This window comes from Vulpes lagopus, chromosome 8 (assembly GCF_018345385.1).
Source record: "Vulpes lagopus strain Blue_001 chromosome 8, ASM1834538v1, whole genome shotgun sequence".
Lineage (NCBI taxonomy): Eukaryota > Metazoa > Chordata > Mammalia > Carnivora > Canidae > Vulpes > Vulpes lagopus.
In genome coordinates, this window is record NC_054831.1 from 429127 (window position 1) to 452742 (window position 23616).

The 23616-nt window shown below is 68.0% G+C and overlaps 2 protein-coding genes across 3 annotated transcripts in view; one reads left to right on the top strand and one right to left on the bottom strand.

Moving 5' to 3' along the window:
• LOC121497294 (high density lipoprotein binding protein) overlaps window positions 1–4863 on the top strand; it is a 69896-nt gene extending 65033 nt beyond the window's left edge. For both annotated transcript variants that reach the window (XM_041766714.1, XM_041766715.1), the window contains exons 24-28: window positions 233–376; window positions 1716–1901; window positions 2244–2360; window positions 2596–2724; window positions 2836–4863. In XM_041766714.1, the coding sequence (XP_041622648.1) occupies window positions 233–376; window positions 1716–1901; window positions 2244–2360; window positions 2596–2724; window positions 2836–2922 (663 nt within the window). In that variant the 3' untranslated portion in view covers window positions 2923–4863. The remainder of the gene's footprint in view (window positions 1–232; window positions 377–1715; window positions 1902–2243; window positions 2361–2595; window positions 2725–2835) is intronic.
• Window positions 3783–19368, bottom strand: ANO7 (anoctamin 7). Its single transcript, XM_041765925.1, is given in 30 exon segments — window positions 3783–4301; window positions 4580–4741; window positions 5384–5503; window positions 5727–5817; window positions 7891–8021; window positions 8100–8162; window positions 8165–8307; window positions 8681–8787; window positions 8789–8809; window positions 9043–9140; window positions 10231–10285; window positions 10398–10509; window positions 10595–10696; window positions 10734–10817; window positions 10820–10832; window positions 11014–11322; window positions 11879–12003; window positions 12983–13057; window positions 13060–13147; window positions 13249–13359; window positions 13788–13845; window positions 14361–14432; window positions 14434–14492; window positions 14784–14891; window positions 15524–15663; window positions 17982–17984; window positions 18324–18381; window positions 18449–18569; window positions 18964–19174; window positions 19278–19368. Coding segments are annotated over 30 exon segments (3450 nt in total).
• Window positions 19369–23616: the final 4248 nt, after the last annotated feature.

Consider the following 23616-nt stretch of genomic DNA (forward strand, 5'->3'; position numbering starts at 1 on the left):
GTGCCCAGGGGTCCTTTTCCGAAGGGTCTGCGTACTTGGTTACAGTGGGTCCTTGAACTGGGGGTGCAGGGTGGCCCAGTGGCCAACAGGAAAGCTGTGTCTTCTGTTCTGTCACTGAGGATACCTGGGTTGTCCAGGACCAAGCGGAGGGGGCGGTGGCCTGTGGCTGCGCGTGCCGGTGAAGGTCATCCTTGGGGGTAGTTGGACAACTCTGCTCTTGTCTCGTCTGTAGGCTTTAAGGAGCTTTAAACTGAGCGTCACGGTGGACCCCAAATACCATCCCAAAATTATTGGGAGAAAAGGGGCGGTGATTACGCAGATCCGCTTGGAGCATGACGTGAACATCCAGTTTCCCGATAAGGACGATGGGAGCCAGGTGAGGATGACTGCCTGCGGCAGAAGGACTCTTGGAGCCTCCTCCTGACCTGGGAGCAGGGAGCGGGCAAGCGGAGGGTGTGCCCAGGTGGGTGGGGAGTAGCAGGTCTCTGAGGTGGGCAGGTCTCTGAGGAGCTGGTTTTGGCTCAGGCCTTGGGCCGCGTTTTGGGCCGTGTCAGCTGGGCGAGGTGTCCCTTCCCACGCCCCCTGGTCATTCCTGGTGGCAGGTGGGGCTCCAGCTGGGGCCTTCCCCCACAGTTGTCCCCACAGGTGGAGTCCCTCGAGGAGCACCACAGCCCCCGCCTCTCCACTCTGCCCTCTGCCTCCAGCCCGGCCCTGACCGTGCCCGCGGGCGTCTTCTGTCTGCCTCTGCATCTCACCGTGTTTCCCCTGCTGCTGTTTTTTTTCCTTACTCTGTGCGCGAGCGAGCTGTACGCCCGACGCGGGGCTCGAACCATGACCCTGAGGTTGAGTGGCCTGCTCTGCCGCCTGAGCCAGCCAGGCGCCCTCCGACTTTAATTTTTAATGTTTTTAATTCTGAGGATTTAGTTCCTCCAGCCTCTCGCCTTTGCTGTGTCTCGTTCTTTCAACTTTCCTACTTAAGTAGCACGTTTTTAGTTGTTACTTGGTGCTCAGGCCCCTGCGGTTGATGTTCCGCGAGCCAGAGAGGGTCAGGCGGCCTCGTTTTCTTCATGCGCTCTTCTCTATGAAGATGACTCCTCGTTGGCGAAGGGTCGTGGTCGGTGTCTGGGGAGGGGCCCGCGGGGAGACCGGCTGCTGCTCTGTCTCCTGGAGTCTTCGCTGCCTGTTCTGGGCAGGTCTCGAGGCTTCCGCTCTTCTGTTTTGTTCTCTGGTCCTTTGGCCCCACTGTCCTGCAGGTGCACTGGTCTCCTGCCTTAAAGAATGTGGCTGACGGGTGTGATTCTGTTCTCACGTGTTCTTTATGCCTCGAGTCGCATCTGTGCTCACGCTGTGCACGCGTCTGTGGGAGGGAGGCCGTGGGCTGGGCGCGCTGGGGCTGTGGGGCGCCGGCCACGGGGCCTGGGACCTTGTGTCCAGGGAGGTGCCTCCAGGTGCCGGGCCCGGGGTCCCCTCCTGTGCCTCGTGTCGGCCCTGGCGCTCTGCCCCCACCCGCAGCTTTCGTTTCCCGTGCGTGTCCTTAGTGGGGGCGGGGGCGGGGCGGGAGCCGTCGGGCTCCGTGGGCCCAGCATTCTTTCCACCTGCCTCGCGCGGCCAGTGGCGCCTCTTGTCACCTCGCCGAGCTGCGTCTGCGGTGGTGGGGCTCCCAACCTGGGATCCCCAGGAGCGTCCCCTCTCCTGACGGGTTTTTCCTTTCTCAGCCCCAGGACCAAATTACGATCACAGGGTATGAAAAGAACACGGAAGCTGCCCGGGACGCCATTTTGAAAATTGTGGGTGAACTTGAACAGATGGTTTCTGAGGACGTCCCGCTGGACCACCGCGTTCACGCCCGCATCATTGGCGCCCGCGGCAAAGCCATCCGCAAAATCATGGATGAGTTCAAGGTGGGTCCCGGCCGAACGTGAAGGGCGTCCTCGAGTCCTGGAAGCCTGGTGGGTGGACGGGTGTGCGCTTCCCGCTTCCCGCTCTGCCAGGTTCTTCCTTCCACATGACGGTTGCGGGGTCACCGGGGACTGCGGGGCGCACGCCCCCGCGTGGATCGGCGGCGGCTGTAGCTGGCCTGGTGTGCGCAGCTCTGACTCATGACCTTTGTCTCCTGAGAAAACGAGGCTAACTTGGGAAAACTAAAGATCCATTTCCAGCCACACATAACCCTGAGCCTTTGGTCCAGAGACCCCAGACGGAGTGCTCAGAGCCACCTCAGCGGCTGTGTGTGCTCCTTCCAGGTGGACATTCGCTTCCCGCAGACTGGAGCCCCAGACCCCAACTGTGTCACCGTGACGGGGCTCCCAGAGAACGTGGAAGAAGCCATCGACCACATCCTCAACCTAGAGGAGGAATATGTGAGTTGTCACTGGGCCACAGGCCTGTTCGCGTGACGCCCTGCCTCTCACTGGCCTGGGCCGGCTGGCAGAGGCCATGTGCGTCTGCTCCCAGAGGCAGGCCAGGCGCGGGGGATCCCCCGAGCAAGCCCTCCTGCTCAGGGCTTGCTCGGGGGATCCCCGAGTACGTGAGCCTAAGTGAGCATGGCCGCGTGCGCCCGTGCAGGCTGACGCCCCCTCCCACCTGTGCCCACAGCTGGCCGACGTGGTGGACAGCGAGTCACTGCAGGTGTACATGAAGCCACCGGCCCACGAGGAGTCCAAGGCACCATCCAAGGGCTTTGTGGTGCGGGACGCTCCCTGGACCGCTAACAGCAGCGAGAAGGTCAGTCGTGCCCTGCGCAGTGGGAGCGCCGGTGGGCGGCACTTGGCCCTCCGCTGGGGAAGCCGCTCGGGCAGGAGTCCTTACTAAAGCTGTGCCCTCCTTCCCCTGCAGGCTCCGGATATGAGCAGCTCTGAAGAGTTTCCTAGCTTTGGGGCTCAGGTGGCCCCCAAGACCCTCCCATGGGGCCCCAAACGATAATGATCAAAAAGCAGAAAGCTCTCCAGCCTGCTGACCCAAACCCCACCACACATGGTTTGTTTCGATCTGACCCAGCGGCTGGACCCTCCATACATTGACGCTTCCCCCTCCCCGAGGTCTCGCAGTGAAGCCGGGCGCGCCAGCACCGCGCGTGCGCTCAGGATCTGCTCCCTGACACCTTTGCTCTGGGACGGCTCTCCACAGTTGTGAACACTAACAGAGGTAATTGGACATTTCCCGATAAGCGTCCTGGCGCATCCAGCATGTCAGTAAGGCCCGGGCCTCCACGATGAGAGCTGCACAGCTGTGGCTGAGCCTACTTCCTGTGTCATGACCTCAGGAAATAAATTTCCTTGACTTTATAAAAGCCAAAATGTTTGCCCTGTTCCTTTCCCGCTGCCTCCCCTCCCTCTGCCTGCCGTCCAGACCCTCCTTGTTGAATGCAGTCCACCTTCCAGCTGCCAAAAAGCCCTCTTAGCGCAGAGGCAGGGTGGGGAGGAAGACCCGTGTGCACGCTGGGAGCGCCCACACCCAAAGGAGAGCCGCAGAGGCTGACCCAGGTTCTCGGGCGGTCGTGGCTTTACGCGCGTTGGGGCCTGAAAGCACCAAGTGTCTCCACCCCTGCACCACACGGCACCGGAGACCCCAAGCCTGGTGAGCGACGCCTGGAGGCGGGTCTGCCGTGGCTGCCACGGTGGCCCCGTTGGCCCGAGGGACACGGGGATACGGCGGGGTGCCCCCCAGGGCGGGGGCACAGCCCCCGCTGCTCCCTCGGGCCCACCCACACACATGCCAGGGGGCAGTCCCCTCCCTCCTACCTCAGCCCGCGTGGCGCGGTCCCCAGCGCTCAGCGTCTCGGCTTAGCGGTTCCTGCTGGCGGCACGTCGGCTGCGCGCTGGGGCCCCCCGGGCTGCCCTCAGACTCGCGCCCCGTGCCGTGAGCGGCTCCCGGGACGTGGCTCGGAGAGGCAGGCTGCGTGTCCCCGGGGCAGAGAGGTGCCCGTCGGCAGGGCCGGAGGGGCGGGTGCGGGTCTGGGAGGCTCTGCCCTTTGGGGCTGCGCAGCGGGCGACAGTGGGGTCACACCCGCGCCCCGAGGCCACTATGTCCTCTCGGAGAGGAGAGGCCCGGGCGGCGCCGAGGCGCTCGTGTGCCCTGTCGTGTGGGAAGGGCGACGGGCCATCTGCCCGGGCCTTGTCACGTTGTTCCCCACCCCCCAGCCCCCGCGGTGCTGGCGTTCCTGGCACACAGGCTGCGCCGCAGTCACGCCCCGACCCTGACGTGGAGCACACGGACAGCTGCTTGACAGGTGTCCCTTGAGCGTGTCCATGGGGCCTGCCGGCCTGCAGAGCGGGCACTGCCGGGCTCTTCCCTGGAGGAGCCTGCTGGGGAAAGGGGAAAGGGCACCGCCTCCTCCTGCGGGGTTCGCACCTCCCCGGGGGGCCGTGCTGCTTCCTTCCGCCTGCCCCCCCGGCTCCCCCGGCGTCTGCCCAGACCCCTCTTCCCTCCGTCTTTTCTACGGCGGCCTTCCGCGGCCCCCACCCCCACCCTTCCCCAAAGGTGAATTTTACATTTTCACAACAGGTTTTTGCACATCTGCATTTATTGCTAAATGTCCGTAGATGCGAACCACGCCCCTTCCGCGAACTGTACTTGGCACCTTGTTGCTCTGTTTTCGGGGGTTGTTCCTAAGGTCCGCTTGGTTGACCCTGCGCCGGCCTGGCCTCCTGCAGCGCTCCTGCTGCTGCTGGGCCCCGGGCAGGGTGGGGTGTGCGTGTCCGTTTCCTTTGTCGAATGTCTTCCGTACCACGTGTGTCCATAGCTGTGATCCGTCCCTTGGCCTTAACTTCGGAATCTGGAGATTATATGCAAACGTGTGTAAAGGCTTATGAATATGGATGACACTGGAATTTTATAAATTCTAAAATAAAACCCGGAATCGGATATAGTGTGCTAGAACTCATTTTCTCACGCGACACGTCTTGTCTTGGTCCTGTGGAACCAGAGTGTCCTCAACAAGCTCTGGGGGGGTAACTGGGGGTCCACAGATAGTTCCCGTCTCTGGTGTGATTCTCCAGTTGCATGTGGGAGACGGATCAGTGCCCTGGGAGCAAGAGGCAAGGGGGCTGGGAGGGAGGCGGCAGGGGCAGCCCCGGCGTTGGCGCAGCGCTCTGGGCTGAGAAGGGGCAGTGAGCCTTCGAGGTCTTTGGGGCCTTGGAGTCCCTGCTCCAGGTGGGACTGCCAACTTGAGGTGACCCGGTGACCTCAGAGGGAAGGGGCTGGGGGCTGCGGGCCCAGACTGCTCTCCGAGCCCGGGAAGTAGCCGTCCTTCGCTCCGTCTGCTCCAGAGAGAGCCTGTCTCCGGGGAGGGGTGCGGGGGGGAGTCAGGTGCCAAGGCAGAGCGCCGGACCCGACGCGAGCCACTGCGGGGCGAGGGAAGGTGGGGGTGGGGGCAGGGGCTCACCCCGTTCTCAGCCAGCGCCTGCTTGGCCAGATAGTACTCCCGCTTCACTTGGACCTCCACGGACTCTGGGATGTCGGGGACCAGGAGGTCGAGTTGCCGGCCGATGGAGAACACCACGTGCTGGGAGCAGGACACGGGGAGCGTGGGAGGGCGTCCACCCCAGGCTCTGTGGCCCCGTCATGCCCCTGGACACCCTACAGCGCCCGGGGCAGGCCGCAGGGACCGGCGGGGGGTGGCGCAGAGGAGAGCTGGGATGCGGCCCGCTGGCGGCGTGGGTGAGGAGGGCATCCCGGGGCGGGAGGCAGCGGCGAAACCCACTGGGGGGACCGGGAGCTTGGCCAACCTCAAACATGATGGCAAAGGCCAGGCAGATGGCCAGAAGATTCCAGTAGGTCGGGGAATACTGTCCATCATCTTCCCTGAACGCCTGGTACCTGCAGGAGACCAGGAGCAGGGAGGCCAGCGAGGGGGACGGTGGGCTGGACTGTCCCACCGCCTCAGCCTCAACTGTGCCCGCAGCCGCAACCATCCTGTCAGCCAGCGGGTGTGACGGTGCAGCAGGTGCTGCTCCGGGTGATGCCGCCCACGGAACACCCAGGGGTCGAGCCACCTGCCCAGCACGGCTCCCCCGGCTGGATAGAGGCGGACCCAGTTTTGCTCCTTAGTTCCGACTTGTCCTCTGGCCATCCTCTGACAGCTTCTCGTGTTTCGGAGAAGTTGCAACACTATTTTGTGACATAAACTTAGCCTGCTGTGCGCCCCGTGGAGCGCAGGGCCAGGCCCCACTTTGTCAGAAAATCTTGAAGATTAAACTGAGGGAAAACCCGCCCGTGACTGTCACAGACTTGAAGTGGCTAAACCAGACACAACAGAAGAGAGACTGCGGGAACTCGGAGGACCCTGAGAAACCACGCCGAGTGCGCGACAGAGCCAGATGTACAAGTACTAACAGGGCCCTCGAGAGCCCGGGAGGGAAAACAGGTGCCCCGAGGTCACAGGGCTCGCAGCAGAACGAAGGGTAGAGAACTCTGCTCTGTCCGAAAAAAATGGAGAGGTTTTCAGAATGGGAGAAAGACCTCACCCTCTGAGATAAAGGCCTATACTGGGTGAGAAACTTTTTTTTTTTTTTTTTTAGTGAGAAGCTTTTATTTATTTATTTTTTAAATTTTATTTTATTTATTTATGATAGGCACACAGTGAGAGAGAGAGAGGCAGAGACACAGGCAGAGGGAGAAGCAGGCTCCATGCACCGGGAGCCTGACGTGGGATTCGATCCCGGGTCTCCAGGATCGCGCCCTGGGCCAAAGGCAGGCGCCAAACCGCTGCGCCACCCAGGGATCCCATAGCGAGAAGCTTTTAAATAGACTTTACCATGACACACCCGTGTTAGTGACAGAAGTCAAGGAAAGGGAGGAAGGAACTTTTCAGTGCTACCAGTGCTTCCTGCAGGAAAAGTCAGGTCATGGGACAGTAGCAGCCCCAAAGGGCTGAGGGAAAACAGCCCAGCCCAGGATCGTGCACCTGCTCTGTGAGGGACAGAGATTTGCCGACATAAAACCCAGCAGAGCTCAGGGTTGCCGCCCACACACCGTGCCTGCAGGTGCTATTCAGGGATACGCTTCAGCCAGAGTGGAAATGAGCTCAGATGGGAGGCAGTGCCGCAGAGGCCACTGGAACCTGCCAAGTCGACGTGACCAACAAATGACTAAAATGGTTTTCATGTTTTAATAGCGAAACTAAGACATCGTGTGACTATAGTAAGATGGAGTGATGGGTGCTTGGCGGGCAGCAGCGTGTGGACGTCCTTGCGACGCAGGGAAGGGAGACGGTGGATTCCTACGGTCTTCGCAAGGGAAGTTTACGTAGGAGCGAAGGCTGGAACTGTCCGGGAACCTCAGCTCCAAAGGTGCATAAAGACGGAAGGGAACGCGTCCGCGTCCACCAGAAAGCAGGCGAGGAATTAAAGGAGAATCAAATGAGCGGGAAGAGTAAGCCTCCACTAGCAGGGGAGCACGAGGTGACCTTGTTTGCAGCGAAGAACCTCAGGATCCGTAAAGCAAGAGGCAACAAGTACCCGAAGAAACCGGGAACCCCGGTCCTGGGAAGATTCTCGCTTACCCTCTGTCGCGGAAAGGAAGGGGGGAAAGTCAGACAAAGACTAGGAGGCCTCACCTCCTCAGCACACAGCCTGGCCTCGAACCCGAGGCCCAAGGTCACGTGCAACAGCAAAAATCCACTGGGCAGGTGGTGGGAAGACTCGACAAATGCGAGATGTGCATCCCAGGGGCTTTTTGGGTTCTCTACCTCGGGGGGAGGAGGGGGCGAAGGGGGTTACTGAGCTGGGGAGATGGGGGACGGGGGAGTTGGCTGGGCTCCAGGCCAGGAACAGCAGGTGCACCGCCCGCCGGCCCCGCCTCCGCGCCCCACCCCGACCCGGAGCTCCCCCGCCCCTCTGACACCCCCGTACCCCCACCCCCCCAACTCCCCAGCTACCCCCCCAGCCCCACCTGCACGTGCGGTTGTGCGCCGCGGCGAAGGTGGGCGGGGAGCGCGCGAGCATGAAGTTGAGGAAGCCGCGCAGGTCGTGGGCGTGGGTCCAGTGGTAGTAGGTGCGTGGCAGGAAGTCGGAGGTGAAGGCCTGCGCGGCGGGCGGCGTCAGCGTGGGCACCCCCGGCCCTGCCCCACCGCCCCCCCACCGCCCCGGCCGCGCACTCACGTTGCTGACCACTGCCAGGTGCGCGATGACCGCCAGGATGTGCGCCCACCCAGATGCCGATGTCCTGCGCGCTGGGCCACCGGGCGCCGCTGCTGGCACACGAGCTTGCGCGCGCCCAGGCGGACCTCCACCCAGTTGTTGAGCAGCTCGAAGAGCGGCGCCAGCGGGCACGCGGCCACAAAGATGGTGACAAAGCCGAACTGCAGCACTGGGGGGGCGGGGTGGTCACCTGCGGGCCCCCGCGCCCCCAGGCTCCCTGCCGCCCAGCTGGCCCGTCCCCTCCTGCGGGAGCCGCACCCAACGTGGGGCAGGAACTCACAGGCCGACATCAAGGGCCCCAGCCCGCCCATGGAGCCGCAGGGACCCAACTGGCCGAGGTGCTTGCCCCGCGTGGCATGGGTACCCCCCGACGGGGCGTGGGCTCCACGGGGCGCGGGCAGCGATCCGACCCGGGAGACACCCCCCGCGAGCAGCCGTGGGCTCTGTGGATGTCCCCACTGCCGCCCCCGCCCGGCCCGCCTTTCCGAGGCGCCCCAGGGAGGCGGTGGTGGCCCAGGCTGAGGTCACCCCGGGGCCCCTACCCGTTTCCAGGTACTCCTGGGACAGGTCCCCACAGGGCAGCAGCTCATAGTCGGCCTCCCGGGGGCCCGGCCCGTGGCAGGCCCCGGCCTCCTCTTCGCCCGGCCGTGTGCCACCAGGCCTGCAGCTGCCTGGGACACGGACGGGGCCTTGGCCACGGGGAACGGTGAGGGGGGCGGAGGGGGACGGGGGCGTCACTTGGCTCCAGGGCAGCAGGCGGAGGCTCTGGGGCGGCGGGGAGGTGGGGCAGCGCCCCGGAAATCGGCCTTGCTCACGGAGGCTTTGGGGGCAAGGGCCACGCAGGTGCGGGGAGCCGAGCGGGCGGAGCGGGCTGCACGCCGGGCGGGACACGGGGGCGACTCACGGGACGAGGACCTCCTGCACGTTGTTGACGACCTGCTTGCCCACCATGATGACCAGGGGCTCCTGCGCCAGCTCCACGAGGCAGCCCCCGGGCGCGCACTGCGCAGCGGGCCGCGGTGAGCTCGGGGGCACGGGCCCCCCAGGCGTCCGCCCCGCGCCGCGACGGTGGCCCCCACCGTGCTGCCAGCCGCTGCCAGACACGACTGCCGACACCCTCCCTCCCTCTCCGCGACGTCCCCGGCCCCGGGCCGTGCATAGGGATGACGGGGTGCCGCCCCACGCCACCCAGACGTCCTCTAGGGACCCCACGGGGCTATGCGGGGCTCACCCCAGCCGGTGGCTCCAAGGGGCACGGAGGCCCCAGGAATCGGTGACCTGAGCTGGGGGCTCTGGGGCCACCTGCCTCGCACAGGGCCATTGAGCCGGGGGTGGGGGCCAGGTGGGGGCCGGCCTGAGCACGGCCAGGGCACCCGGAGCCACCGCATCTGAGCCCACAGGGCCCGGACGGTTTCAGTACGAGGCCCGGTGACGCCCCCTCTGGTGCTGAAGCCGGTTTGAGGCCGCTGAACGCCGCTCCCGGTACAGCTCATCACGCACGCTCACGGCCCTGGCCGCGGTCCCGGCTGCCCGTTCCGTCTCGTGGGAAACAGGACAGTGTCCCCCCGAGGGGCCCCTTAGGCCAGCCGTTGGGTGGGGTCACAGCCCAGACCTGAGGAAGGAAGGAGGCCGTCTCCCCAGGAGGGATGGGTGAGGACCCCGGGGAGGCCCCACCTATGATCCCAGGCCCGCGTGGCGGCTCTTGGGGATGGTTCCGGGCCCCCCGCATGCTGGCCTTTCACCCCCGGGACCCAGGTACATGAGGTCCAGGGGGCACAGGGCAGTGACTGGTGTCCCCTCCCCACCGCAGCACGCTTCCTGGGGACGCCCGGGACGGGACCTGGCACCCCAGTGTTTCTCTGGGGTCTCACCGTGGGAGACTCGGGCCCCACAATGGGGTTCACGGCTGGTTCTAGGGGCAGCATGTGCTCACGGGGGGGCAGTCCCGGGGGGTTCCGGGGGGACCCGGGACAGGAGCCACGCGGACAGGGGTGTCGCAGGACACCCGCTTGTGGCCCAGGCAGTACGCCTCGGCAGGTGCCCCCGGGGTCTCCCCTCCGCCGGCGGCCAGCGGCCCCCCCACCGCACTCACCTCCTTGTTGCGGACCCCAAACAAGGTGTGGTAGTTGCCGGGGTAGCCCACGAACCTGGGGGAGACGCCGCCGCGGCTCAGGAGGTGCCGCTGCGGGAGGCTGTGCCCGCGGCCCCCGCCGGCGTCCGGTGCCCCCGGGAGGGCGCAGCCCGGGGGAGCCCCCCCACCTGCCCTTGAAGAAGGCCACGTAGATGGGCGACAAGTAGAAGTTGACGACCTGGAAGATGAGCACCTTGAGGGTGAAGGCGTCCTTGAACTTGGTCTGGGTGCGGTGCATTTCTGCGGCACAGGGCGCCGGCCTCAGTGTCCCCGCCGGCCGCCAGGACCGCGCGCAGGGGCCCGGATGGGAGACGCGGCCGCTCACCCCATCGCGTCAGGACGCGGGCCAGGGCCACGTAGATCTCGGAGAGGACGAGGATGAAGACCAGGTTCACCAGCGACCCGGTGAGGCGGGTGGGGCGTCGGCGGGCCAGAGCGCGGCGGGGCGCGGAGGCAGGGCCTCACCCAGCTGGCGAGGGGGACGCTGCTCGACCCGGACACGAGGGCGGCCAGGATGCCGCGGTACAGGATGACGGACACCAGGCACTGACGACCACGGCCACCTGGGGCGGCACGCGCTCAGCTGGGCCGCTCCGCCGCGCGCCCTGAGGTCCCTCCCGGGGCCGCCACCCGGGGTCCCAGCCCCGGCCGCACCCCGGGAGCCCTCCCGGCGCCCCACAGCCCGGGCCCCGGGGGCAGGCGGCCGCAGGGGGCGCCGCGCGGCCAGGACGAGGGGCCCCTCACCAGCATCACCACCAGCGCGGAGCCGGCCAGCACCCGGCGCACGCGGAGCCGCCGCGGGAAGTAGGGTTCGTCCTCACCCGTGACCGGGGTCGGTGCCGCCGTGGTCGAAGAGGCGGCCGGGCTGCGGGGCGCGGGCGGGCTCGGGGGCGCTCGGCCGGGCCACCCTGGGGCTGACGCTTCGGGCCGCGGCGGGGCGGGCGGGGCGGGCGCAGGCGCTGGGCAGCGGCCAGAGGGGCAGTCGGCGCACCGCGGGCACATCTGCAGGTCCCCCAGGCTCCGCACAGCTCCTGCCTTCAGGGCGCAGGGCGGCTTGGGGGCCCGGGGGCGGGGGGCATCGGTCTGCCCTCGCCCTCGCCCCCCTCCCACCACGGCCTTTGCCAGGTTCAGCATTTCTTTAAAAAGTATTAAAACATATACAACTGGGGCGCCCGGGGCTCAGCGGGTGAGCGCCTGCCTCCGGCTCCGGGCGTGACCCTGGGGTCCCGGGACCGAGTCCCGCGTCGGGCTCCCCGCAGGGAGCTGCTTCTCCCTCTGCCTGCGTCTCTGCCTCCCTGTGTCTCTCATGAATAAGCACTTAAATATATATAATAATGTAATAACCACGATCACATTGGTGTAATAGTAACTTGTGAGTTAGCTCCTGAAGCCTGAGCTCCACAACGGGGTAAGCCCGAGGCCGCCTGCTTTTGAGCAACGCGGACGAGCCGCAGGGGCGCGTGCCCGCAAGAGGAGCCCAGCAGCCCCGCCCACCCGGCGCCCTCGGGCGCCTCTGCAGGGGGCAGGCATGTCCCCGGTGCTCACGTGCGTCCCCAGCTCTGCGCAGCTGGCCAAGGGGCCCCCCACCCGCACGGCCACCTCAGGAGACTCGGGGCGAGTCCAGGAGCCGAGGGGACACTCCCGTGGGTGTGTCCGAGGACACCATGCAGCAGCCCACCAGGAACACCACCGTGCCCACGGGGGCCGCCGGCAGGAGCCCGGCCATGTAGAAGCCTGCAGGGGCGACACGAGCTTGGCCGTCAGGGACCGGCCGCCCTGGGGGCCCATGTACCCTGCGCGGGGCCAAGTACCGGGTGGGGCTGCACAGCCACGCCGGGCCCGGGCACCCGCCGGGCGCAGCCCCCCGCCCCCACCTCCGGGACCGCCTGCCCCACGTCCCTCCGCCTCCAGTGGCCTTGCCGGGAAGGGTCCCGTCCCCAGGGACACAGCCCGCTGCGACCTCAGACACAGATGGCGATCCATGCCGGATGCTTCCCTGGCCAGGGCCCCCGGGTACCCCAGTCCCTCAGGCCGGCCCCCCACTGCCTCCGGGGGCAGCCCCGACGCCGGCCCACTGCGCCACCTCCGGCCTCCCCGCAGCTGCCAGTGACCTGCGTTACAGGCGCCCCTGCCCCGTGCCCTCTGCGCCCCCCGGCCCGCCTTGGCCGTCCAGGCCCTGCTGCTGCCCGGGAGGGAGCCCGGGGCCCTCACTCCGCTCTACCTCGGCCCGTGGGCCTGGGCCGTGCACCCCCCGCCCCCCGCACATCGACCCAGCCCTGTCCAGGCCTGCAGTGGCCGTGGCCGCCTCTCCTCGCGCGTCACCCCAGCTGCCGTGCCCCACGGAGGAGCCGAGGACACACGTGCCGCATCTGGGGAGGGGAAAGGACCGCAGAAGGGCTGGGGCGCAGGAGGGGGCGGGGGGCGCTGGCCTGTGCGGGGAGCGGAAGGTCTGCGAGGCCACCTGTCGGGGAGCGGGTGGCTGGCCTGGGCCCGGCGGCTTCGTGCAGTGGCTCGGGCCCCGTGGGCCGTGTCTGCTGGGCCGCGGACGCGGGGGGCTGCAGCGGGGTCCCCAGAAGACCCCGGGTACGGGCTGGGGGGTGGCAGGGGCTGCAGGGGCAGGCCGGGGAGCCGGGAGCACTGTCCAGGGTGTCAGCGGGCTGCGCGGCCGGGAGCCCGAGGTGGGCTGCGGGGCCCGGGCGGCGGGCGGGCTCACTGAGCCAGGCGAAGTACAGGGCCACCTCCTCCCCGAAGTACCCGCGCACGTGCTCCAGGGGCTGCTGCTGCTCCGCTTGCGCCAGCGAGCCCAGTACTGGAACAGGGGCTGCCTGCGCCCGGGGCCCGCGGCCTGCGGGGCCCCCGGGGTCGGCCTGAACGGGCCCTAGGGCGGGAGGCAGCCTGGGCACGGGGCCTGGGCAGGGGGCCCGCACCCTCCCCGACCGGGCCGGAGCCCCCGCCCCACAGCCAATGCCCCGCGCTCACGTCGTGCAGGGGGAAGGCGGCGCTGAAGACCCCGTCCGCCAGCAGCTGGTCGATCCTGATCACCCCTTTCTTCTCGTGGCCATACGGGGTCTTGGCCAGGATGGCGAACAGCTGGGGTGGGAACGGCCCGGTTACCTGCCCCGTGAGGCCTGTGGCTGCCGCCTTCAGGCCCGGTCCCCCGTCCGCCGGCCTACGCGCACCACGGCCCCGCGGTCCCACTCGATAGCCGCGGACACCGTGGCCAGAGTCCCTGGATTCGTGGGGTCAGGCTGGGTCTGACCAGGCCCTGGCCGTGCGCGGGGGGAGCCAGCCCCTTGTGGGCACCGTGTCAGGGTGGACCCTGCCCGGCAGCCCCCGAGGCCCCGTGCCCGTCGGCAGTCAGCAGGGGACCCTGGGCGGGCCTGTCCTCGGGGGGCCCCACAGCAGCGGCCAGGGGCCCGGGGGTCCTGGGGGACGCTGGGCCGGGCCCTATGCTGCAGTGAGCTGGGGGGCACCTCCCGGCCCCGGCCGCAGGCCCTTGGCGCCCGGCCCCCACTCACGATCTGGTGCCTGTCGGTGCTGCTGAAGAAGGTGTCCGGGTTGTCGCTCCCGAGGTACCTGCGGGTGTGGAAGGTGCGGAGCTCGGGCTGGCGCAGGAGCACAGGGGTGCACACGGCCCATCCCATGCACGGATGCCCGTCCTGGCTGCGAGGGGCTCGGGGGCTGGAGGTCACAGTGGCTTGTCCGGCCGGCGCAGCACCCCCACCCCAGGGCGGGCGAGGGCAGGGCAGTGGGGGCAGCACCGCCTGAGGCTCCCAGCGCGGGATCCGCGGCCGTCGGTCGTGTCTGCTGTGGCCGGTGGGGCCGGCCGACCAGGGGCCTCCTGGGGCCCGGAACCTTGGGAAGTCCACGGTGGGGGCGGGTGTCGTCCGTGTGGTGACGAGGGGGCCCCCAGCGCTGGCCGCCGCCCCCGTCCCCGCCGCTGGCCTTGTCCGCAGGCTGGGAGTGGCCGAGCTGCCTCCAGGAGCCCGTGTCCCCGCTGTTTCTGTGTCAGGAGTGGGGTGCCGGGGTCCTCGAGCTGCTCGTGCCCACATTGAGCCGCCCTGTCCCGGGAGCTCCCAGGCCGCGCTCACCTGGACAGCTTGCTGACCTTGAACTCGCAGGTGTAGCACTCGGGGGGCACGTCGGGCACGTCCTCCTGCAGGAGGACTCGCCAGCCTCGCCAGCAGCCTCGCCGACCAGTGGGAGGCCTGGTTGGGCAGCTCCTGCAAGGCCCAGGCACGGCTCCCACTCTGCGGCCCTGAGCACGGGGAGCCCCGCCCCCCGGCCCGCAGGGACCCACCAGGCCCGGCCTGCCCCTCTCTGGGGCCTGGGATGTGCTCCCCGCGTGTCCCCCAGGCTCGGGCTGCTCCTCCGTTGGCCCAACAAGGCTTCCTGGGGCACCGGCGGGGCGGGGGGAGGCCCCGAGGACACAGCGTGGGAGCCCCAGGGTGTGGGTGGCCGCGAACGCAAGTGGCCTGGGCCGTGGGTCCCGCTCCGCCCCGAGCCCCCGGCACCTGCAGGGGCAGTTTGAGGTGCAGGTCCTCCGCGTGGTAGCAGAGCACGGCCCAGGGCCCGCTGAGCAGGACGTAGTGCACAGCGCTCGAGGCGTTGCGGACGTGGCACTGCGGGGACGGGGTCCGTGAGGCCGGGCGGGGGCCCCCGTCACTCCCAGGAAGGCACCTGCCTCTGCGGCCACGGGGGCGGCCCCGAAGGCCGCTCGGTGCTCGGCCCAACGGGGGACGCCGGGGTTGCAGCAGCCGCGCCCTGCGGGACCCGTGTGACCCCAAAGGCCGCAGCTGGAGGCTCTCCCGCCTGAAGCGGGCGGTCAGGCCGCCGTGTGGTCTGCGGACGGGACACGACGGTGTGGCCACCGACCCGCCCCGGGGACCAGGCGACGTGAGGGCGGTGGGGTCCTGTCGTGTCCCCGGGTGGCCAGGCCGCCCCCGCCGCGGTGGGCCGTGTGCTCAGTGGGTTCGCTGACCCCAGGCCCGCGGGCTGGAGCCACACGAGGCCCACGCGTGGCCGCACCTACGCAGACAGGAGGGGCCCTCGGAGTTTTCAGGTGGGTCTGAGGGCTCTGGCTCCGGGCCAGCTGGGGGTCGGGGCCCGGCCTGGGGTCAGCGGGCCCATGGCCTCGGGGGAGGCCACCGCGCAGTGGGGCGCCCAGCAGGACGTTGGCGTGTGGCTCGTCCCAGGGCTCCGGCCCCCACGCCCGTGGCCTCGGCGGGAAGCTCACGGGTCCCTGAGTGAGTACCTGGTCCACGTGTAGCCCGGCTGCGCGGAAGTTCTCCAGGAAGGTGTCCCTCCACGCCGCGTGCGTGGCCGCCTTGTCCCGGGGGGCGCTGTCCGGCGGCCGGCCCAGCCTCAGGTCTTCCTCCCAAACGAGGACGAAGTCTGCGGGGAACCAGCAGCGACAGGTCAGGGCGGGCGTCCCGGCGGGGACCCGGAGCCTCCATGAGAAGGAGGCGCCGAGCCCTCGGACCCGGGACCGCTCCTCCGTGCTCCCGACCGCGGCCCCCGCTCCATGCTGCTCGGGTCTGGGAGGCCTCGGGGGCACAGGCTGTGGGAGGTCAGTCCCGAGCCCACGGGGGCTCCAAGGACCCTGCCGCACGCCGCGGGAAGCCCCCGCTCTTCAGGTGGGCGACAGCTCTCCCCGGGGGCGGGTGTTCTAAGGGGAGGCCGGGAGGCATCGCTGCGGGGAGCGGAGGTGAGAATGGGGCTCCTGGGCCTCGGGGGCATCGCGTGCAGAGGACAGAGCCGTGGCCTGTGGGCAAGGCCCTGGGTCTTCGTGGCTCCCGAGCAGCTGTTGCATGGTGATGCCAGAGCAGGCAGGTGCCGGAGCCCCGGCGGGCAGACGAGGGGGCACCTGGCCACGGCCCGGGCTTTCCCGCTGAGCCTCAGGCCACCCCCGGGAGGAGGGAAGGCAGCTGCTCTGACACCCGCAACCAAGCAGCGGCAGGTCCAGCCGGCCTGTCAGTGGTGCGGCCTCCCGGCAGGACACAGCCCATACGGAGTTGACAACAACCGCAGAAACAGGCTCGGAGGTGGCCCGTATCGAGGAGCTCTCAGAACGTAAGAACTGTGGGCAGGTTGGGAAACGGAGTCGAGGGTGGGCAAACGGTTAACAGAATACTTGGAGCGAGAATTAGAACGTCTGAGAAGGAACCAAAAGGACGCACGAAGGCAGCGAAACAGCACCTGGGCTCCCGACTCCTCAGACAGGTGGACACAGCCCTGCCAGACCTAAGGACAGGCCCGGGGGAAACATCCAGACTCAAGAGCGAGGAGGAAGGAAGCAATCTTTGAAGAAATATGGTCAAGAACTTCCCAATCTGGGACACCCGGGGGGCTCAGCAGTTGAGCGTCTGCCTTTGACCCAGGTCGTGACCCACCCTGAGTCCTGGGATCGAGTCCCGCGTTGGGCTCCTGGCATGGAGCCTGCTTCTCCCTCCGCCTGGGTCTCTGCCTCTCTCTGTGTCTGTCTCTCATGAATAAATAAAATCTTTTCTAAAAAAGCAGATTTAACAAAAACTGTGCAAGACGTATACTTTGAAAGCCACCAAACACTGTGAGAATAAGTTGAGGAGCTAAATAAATGCAAAGGTATCCCATGTGCATGAATCAGAAGATTAATATTATGACAGCATTGCTCCCCAAATCAATCTACAGATTCAATATAATCTCTGTCAAAACCCCAGCTGGCTTGCTTTTTCTTTTTTCTTTTTTTTTCCCCTCCCCCAGAAAATGACAAGTCTAAAATTCATCCGGAAATACAGGAGACCCAGAACGAATAAAAACACTGTTGGAAAAAGGAACAAACTTCCAGGACGCACACTTGTTGACTGTGAAACTTACTATGGAGCTAGAACCACCAGGACAGGGTGGCGCTGCTGGAAGGACAGACACACAGATCGGTGAGATGTATTTGAGATTCTGGAAATAAACCCGTATGTTTAGGGCTAACCCTTTTTTTTTTTTTTTTTTTGACCAAGGGGCCACCGCGATTCAATAGGAGAAAAGCAGTGTTCTCAGCCAACGGCGCTGGAGCAAGTGGATACCCAGATTGCAAAGAATAGACTTGGACCCCTACCTCACACCACACACCAAAACTAACGCAAAGTGGACTATGGTCCTGAGATGAAGATCATAGACCCAAGAACCCAAATGATGAAGCTCTTAGGAGGAAATCATTGTATGTCCTCAAGACCTGGTTTAGGCGATGGGGCCTTAGACATGACGCGGAGGCCTAGCAGGAAGGGAGAAGACGGAGGGACCTCATCGGAATCCCAAACCTACGTGCTTCTAAAGCGCCACCAAGAGTGGAAAGTAACCCAGAGGGTGGGAGGGGATAGCAGCAGACCGAGCGTCTAACCAGGAACCTTCTCCAATAGACGGAAAGAACTTTTTCGGCTCCACGTCAGAGAGACAGGGGCCCACTGTAAGACGCGGGCAAGGCTGGCGAGTAGAGCTTTTCCTCCGGAAGATGGACCAGTGGCCGACATGCCCGGGAAAGGACGCCGGCTCTCAGCCGCCCGGGGGGATGCCAGCAAACAGGGCGAGCTGCCGCCGCGTCCCCACGGCGTCGCCTGGACGCCAGGCAGTGGGAGCGCTGGGGGGCCGCCCAGACGTCGCCGGGCCCTATGACCTGGTCCAGGCACCCCGGGAAACAGTCTGGCGGCGCCTCAAGTGTCCCACACCGAGTTGCCATGGACCTGCTGTCCCACAGTCCACGGGCCCGAGGACACACGCGGCCCCACGAGCTCGGGCGTGAATGCTCCTGCTGCCGCATTATTCCCAGGAGCCTGGACAGGAGCGGCCACGGCAGCCGGCGCACCCAGGGACACAGCGACAGGGACGGGGGCGGGGGGCGGTGTGTGTTCCAGTTTCCTCGGTTCTTGGCCGACACTTGCTACATTTTGTTTATTTTATTATTTTGAACGGTAGCTGTCCTGACGGCCGCGAGGCCAGGGGCTCCGCTCCGGGGGCGCTGGGCTCTGGGAGGGCTCCCACTCGTGTCCCCACCCCCGGGGCTGCCAGGCGCGGGCGGGGCTCACCGATCTGGGGCTCGGAAGGGCTCCCCACCCGGCCGGCCGCCTCCTGGCCTCCACTGCGCTGGAAGGAAAGGAAGAGGAAGGTGGCCTCCTGTCCCGGGCGACCCCGCTCGGCCCCCACCCCAGACCCGGACACGGGAGGGCGAGCGGAGAGCACAGCCTCGGGGTGCGGGCGCGGCCAGGCCGGCCCCCCTGCAGCCTCCGGCCGCGCCCACCGTGGGCAGGGGCGGGGCGCCCAGCGCTGAGGGCCTGGCCAGGGAGCCAGCGCCCCAAGGGGCTCTGTGCGTGGCCCGAGGCAGTGCTGGCGCCCGGGGCGGGATCTCTTCGGTTTCTAGAAGGTCCAGGAGACCAGAGCCCTGGAGGAAAGGCTTCCAGCCTCACCGGCCCCAGGGAGCGCCTGCCCCCCGACCCTGACCCGCCCGGCCTGACCCTCCAGGCACCCTGGCTCCTCTGGGGTCACTGCCGAGCCCGAGCACCTGGTAACCCCTGTTCTCGGGTAACCCCGTGGACGTGGCCAACGTCCCCATCCCTCCTCTGGGGCGGGGGCCATTGGGCGTTGCCCCCCCCTACTTCCACGCGTCAGGACAGACGGGGGAGGCTCCGTGCATCGCAGGGACATGTCTGTGTGTCCACTTCAGGACACGATATGTGTCCCTGTAGCTTCCCTTCGCCCGGCCCCTCCGAGCCCGTCCCTGGGGCTGTCTGCACGTCCCCAGGGCCGGCGAGCTGGGGGGACCCTGGAGCCTCCCCCTTCTTGTCACTGGGGCAGCTGGAGGGCACAGGAGGCCGGACACCGTGGCCAGGGGCTGGGAGTCCACAGGCTGGGGGCCCGTCCGGGCCTTTGCCTTGGAGTCCTTGAGTGTAATTGGGGGGCAGGGGCTGGGGCTCAGGCCCCCGCAGGTGGAGAGCGTCCTGCAGCCTGGGTCCCGGGGCGGGGCGTGAGGGGCTGAGCTTTACCTCTGAGCTGCGGGCTGTCCGCATTCTTGGCCCCGGGGGCCATGTCCATCAGGATGGTACTGTCCTCCTCCGGGACCTGCCTCCGCAGCATCTGCTCCTGCGCGGCACCGGGGGGAGACCGTGGGGCACGGCGGGCTCGTGAGACGGGGTCCCCGCCTTGGGAGGGCGCGGGCTGGCGCAGCGGCCGTGCCGTGCCGGGCTGAGCTGCCCCCTGGTGGTCCAGGAGGGTCCCCGGGTGGGCCTCCAGCACAGGAGCAGACCAACGACAGGGCGGCCTGGGAGGCTCGCTGCTATGTGTCCACCCGTCTAGGGTGGGCCTGTCTCCCTCTCAGCCCTGTGGGGGCTCAGAGGCCCCTCCTCCCTGCTCCCCTCCCATCGGGGAGGCCGGCCAGCCCGGCCCCGCGTCCCCCCACCTGGCCTCTGGGTCCCCTGTGTGGACAGGCGGGCAGAGTGCGGAGAGCGAGGGGAGCCCTGTGGCCCAGCGGGGCCGCCTGGGGGGGCGACCATCTGCCGCAGCACGGCCGACGGGGCGCGGGCGGCGTCCCCGGGAGGAGCCACGCGGGTGCGCGGACAGCCCAGACGGGCCGGGTGAGCTGAGGCTCAGGTTCCGGGCGGTGCGGAGCCAGGGCGTCCCGAGCGGCCCCGGCGCCTCCCTGGGGACGCGGCTCAGGAGTCTGGAGGCCTCGCAGGCGACCTGCCCCGCGGGGCCCGCTGCACGGGCGGGAAAGCCGACGCTCCCTGGGATCCGGGGTGCCCCCCCGAGCCACACCAGGCCCCAGCCTCCTCCCGCTGACCACCACGGCCAGGCCTCTGGGTGAACCTGGAGCCTCCACCCACAGCGGAGGGCATCTGGAGGCCTGGGTGCTCCCCGGCTGCCCCGCCCCACCCCGCTGCAGCCCTTGCTGTGGACCAGGTTCCCGCCTGGCGCGGCGGCTTCTGGAAGGGGCCTCCGAGGTCATGGGCGCCCTTCCAGGACGAGGCTGCTGTGGGCGGCGGGTGGGGCCAGACCCGCAGGCAGAGACCTGGAGGCCAACGGGCAGGAGGGGCCCCGCAGAGCTGGCTGCCCGGCCCGGGGCTCCCCAGCTCTGGGAGCAGGACCTGCCTTTGTTTGAGAGGAGGGTGTGGGGCTGCGTGTGCAAACGGGCGGCCTACGCGGCCCTCCCCCGGCAGGACGCCCGCACCTCACCCCGCGTTGGCCCAGACGTCAGGGCCCCGTCGGCCGGCGGGTCTACCTGGGGGGGGTCCCTGCCCTCCCGGGCCAGGGCCTGTGCTCCTGTGCTTGTGGAAACCTGCGGTCGCACCGCTCCCAGGAACGTGCGCCTTTGGCTCAGGTCAAGACCTTGGGATCCCAGGATCGAGTCCTGCCTTGGGCTCCCTGCATGGGGCCTGCTTCTCCCTCTGCCTGTCTCTGCCTCTCTCTGTGTCTCTCATGAGTAAATAAAATCTTAAAAAAAAAAGAAATACACAGGTGGAAGTGGGGAAAAAAACCAAGCTTCCAACTGTGGCTTAGCAAAAAAGATGTTCGTCCCACCACAGGGACTGGCCCCACAGGCTGAGTCGCCAGCGCCAGGACATGGCCCCGTGGCAGCTGCGCCCGCCGCCCCCTGGGGACAGCAGGTGCCCTGGCCGAGCAGGAGGCCGGGCCGCCCCGCCGACAGGGAGCGGATGGCAGGGTCGGGCAGGGCCGCTCCCTGGGCAGGGCACACGCTGCCTCAACCGGGTCTCCGCGGTGAGCGGCCCCTGAGCAGCCAGCGGGCACCCAGCCCGCCCTGACCGGCACCCAGCCTAGGGGTGGGCGGGCTCCCCGCTCCCGCCTGCTGGCCGCCCGCACCCCGACCCCAGGTCCCCGCCCCGATTCCAGCTCTCTCCCCCACACCCCCCTGCACAGGGCAAGCGGCCTCCTCCAGGCGGCGCCCTCCCCGTCCCCCGTGCTTCCTCCGCGGCCGGACACCACCTGGGGTGGGCGTGTGCCCCCTTCCCTCTGCCCCGTGCTCCCCACTGGCAGCCTGGTCCACGCAGGCCCCTCCCGCCAAGTGCCCGAGCCCGCAGGTTGGGGTTCCCGGGCCTCCCTCGCCCACCCCCCTTCTGGGGTGGTCCCTGCCCCTCTCCCCCGTTCTGCCCTCCGCGCGGCACCCCAGCCCGGCCCACAGCCACCCTCTAAGATAGGACGGCCCAGGGTTGGGGCCCCTCTATGCCCTCTCAGGGCAGGGGGTCTTCTAAATCTGGAAAAAGTGAAAAAAAAAATTTAAAAGGCTTATTTTGTCGACTGAAGTATCGCAAGTGCGTCAGAGAGGAAGCGGCAGCGACAGGGCCCCCCCCGCAGCCCTGCTGCCTCAGCCTCGGTTCTTTGCGGGGCCTGGGGGGGCAACCCCCTCCCCCTCCCCTCCCCCCCCTCCACATTTGCCTCCTCTGCGGTGTCTGTCAGAGGGGGCTGCTCCCCGCGCTCCCGTCCTGGCCCATCTTGGTGTCCCTGGAGCCCTCCCGCCCGCCCCTGCGGACCCCCCGCCCGTGCACACCCCGGAGGACCCCCCTGCCCTCGGACCCGCGCGTTCCGTGGCCGTGGCCTCCTGGGCTTCCGTGTGGGTGTCTGGCTGCTTCCAAAGAGCCGGCTGGCCGGGGCTGGGAGGGCGGGGCTGGGAGGGCCGGGGGCTGGGAGGGCAGGGGCTGGGAGGGCTCGCCCTCGCCCTCGGACCCTCTGACATCCGAACCCCCTCCTCTGGCCTTGGGCCGTCTCCACCGCGTTCCTCAGGCCGCTGCCGGTGTAACCGCCGCGCATCCCTCCTCTGGCCTCGCTGCTCCGGCTGCGCCGGGTCCTACCCGCATCCCATTTGCACACACGGACCACGGGGAGCCTCCCGGTTGTGCTTTGGGGAGCAGCTCCCCGAGGCCAGAGCCGAGTGTTCCCGCAGCCCCGTGTCCCGCCCACGCCGGGGGTTCTGACCCCACCCGGCCCTGCGGTCCTGTGCCCAGCCCCACGGGGCCGCCGCCTCCGGGTCTCCAGGCCCGTGTCGGAGCCTCCGGGTTCAGCGGGGTTCAGCGGGGCCTCCGCAGCCACAGAGCTTCCCCGATGTGCCGCCGGCTCCTGCCCAGGACGGCGCTGGCTTCCGCACAGCCCGGCGCCCCCAAGTTTCCGGCGTCGGCCACAGAGGCTCCGACAGGGTCCCCATCCCGTCGCCACGAGGATGGGCCTGCTGAGGCCTCTGCCCTACTGTCCCGTGTGGGTTTGCTCGAGGCTCTTTGGGCTTCATTTCCTACCCGTGAGGCAACGGCCGCCGTCCGCGGCGACTCTCAGCACCCGGCCGGGCCCTGCACAAGCGCCTGCGCCGGGTCTGCCGCCACCTGCCGCGCTCTGCCCCCCAGGTTCGTGGCCGCCTGCCATCACGGCCTCTCGGGGCGCGTCGGTGACCCGGGAACGTGGGACGGGGCTCCGGGAAGGCCGATCCCAGATCCCCGGATCTGCCCTTCCTGCGCCTGCAGGGCCATCCTCCCAAGGCCGCCCGGCCCTTCCCTCCCCACTGGCTTTCCTGGGCGGGCGCTCCGGCTTGAGGCCACAGGACTGGCCCTGCGGGCGTCAGACCCGGGGACTGGGCGTGAGCTTGAACTGCAGGCCAACTGCTGCCACGGCGCCGGGGGCCTCGCACCTGCGTGGGCTGCAAGGGGAGGGAGGGAGTCGGGCTGCCCCCGGCGACATGCGCCTACCCAGCGCCTGGAACGTGGCAAGTGCAACCGAGGAAGTGCTTTATTTCATTTTATTGTAACAAACTTTAATCTGAAGCAGCCCCACGTGCGTAAGCGGCCCGTACTGGGCTGCGCGGCTCTAGGACCGCGAAGGGACCCCGGCGGCACGCGAGTCCGTCCTCCTGCCGAGGGAAGTGGGGGACTGGACGGGGTAGGTCCTGCAGCACTGAGCGCAGACCCTGGTGCCTGCTGGTGTGAATCTCGTGAGAAACCAGCGGGCCCAACGACGGCGGGAGGAAGCGACCTGGACCGCCGGCGGCACCGCGCAGCCGGGCGCCCGGGAGGCGTCTCCTCTGGGCCTGGCAGCCCCGTCCTGGGCCGCCGAGGGTGGCGGGGTGGCCGGGGGTCTGGCGCAAGCCCACGGCTCTCACAGCACGCGCGACCCGGCCGTCCTGTCCTGCGCCCACGGTTTGGTTCTGAAACACGTGTAACTAGAAAAACCCTGGTGTCAACTGGTCTGTAAGACCGAGCGGCTGTGGGCTGCCAGGCGGCCCCTGGGCCCCCACCCCGGGCAGCGCCCTCGCACCCACCGGCCCGCCCTTCTCAGGAGGACAGACGCGGCGGGAGCGGCCCGGGCGCGACCACTAACTAGGAAGACCCG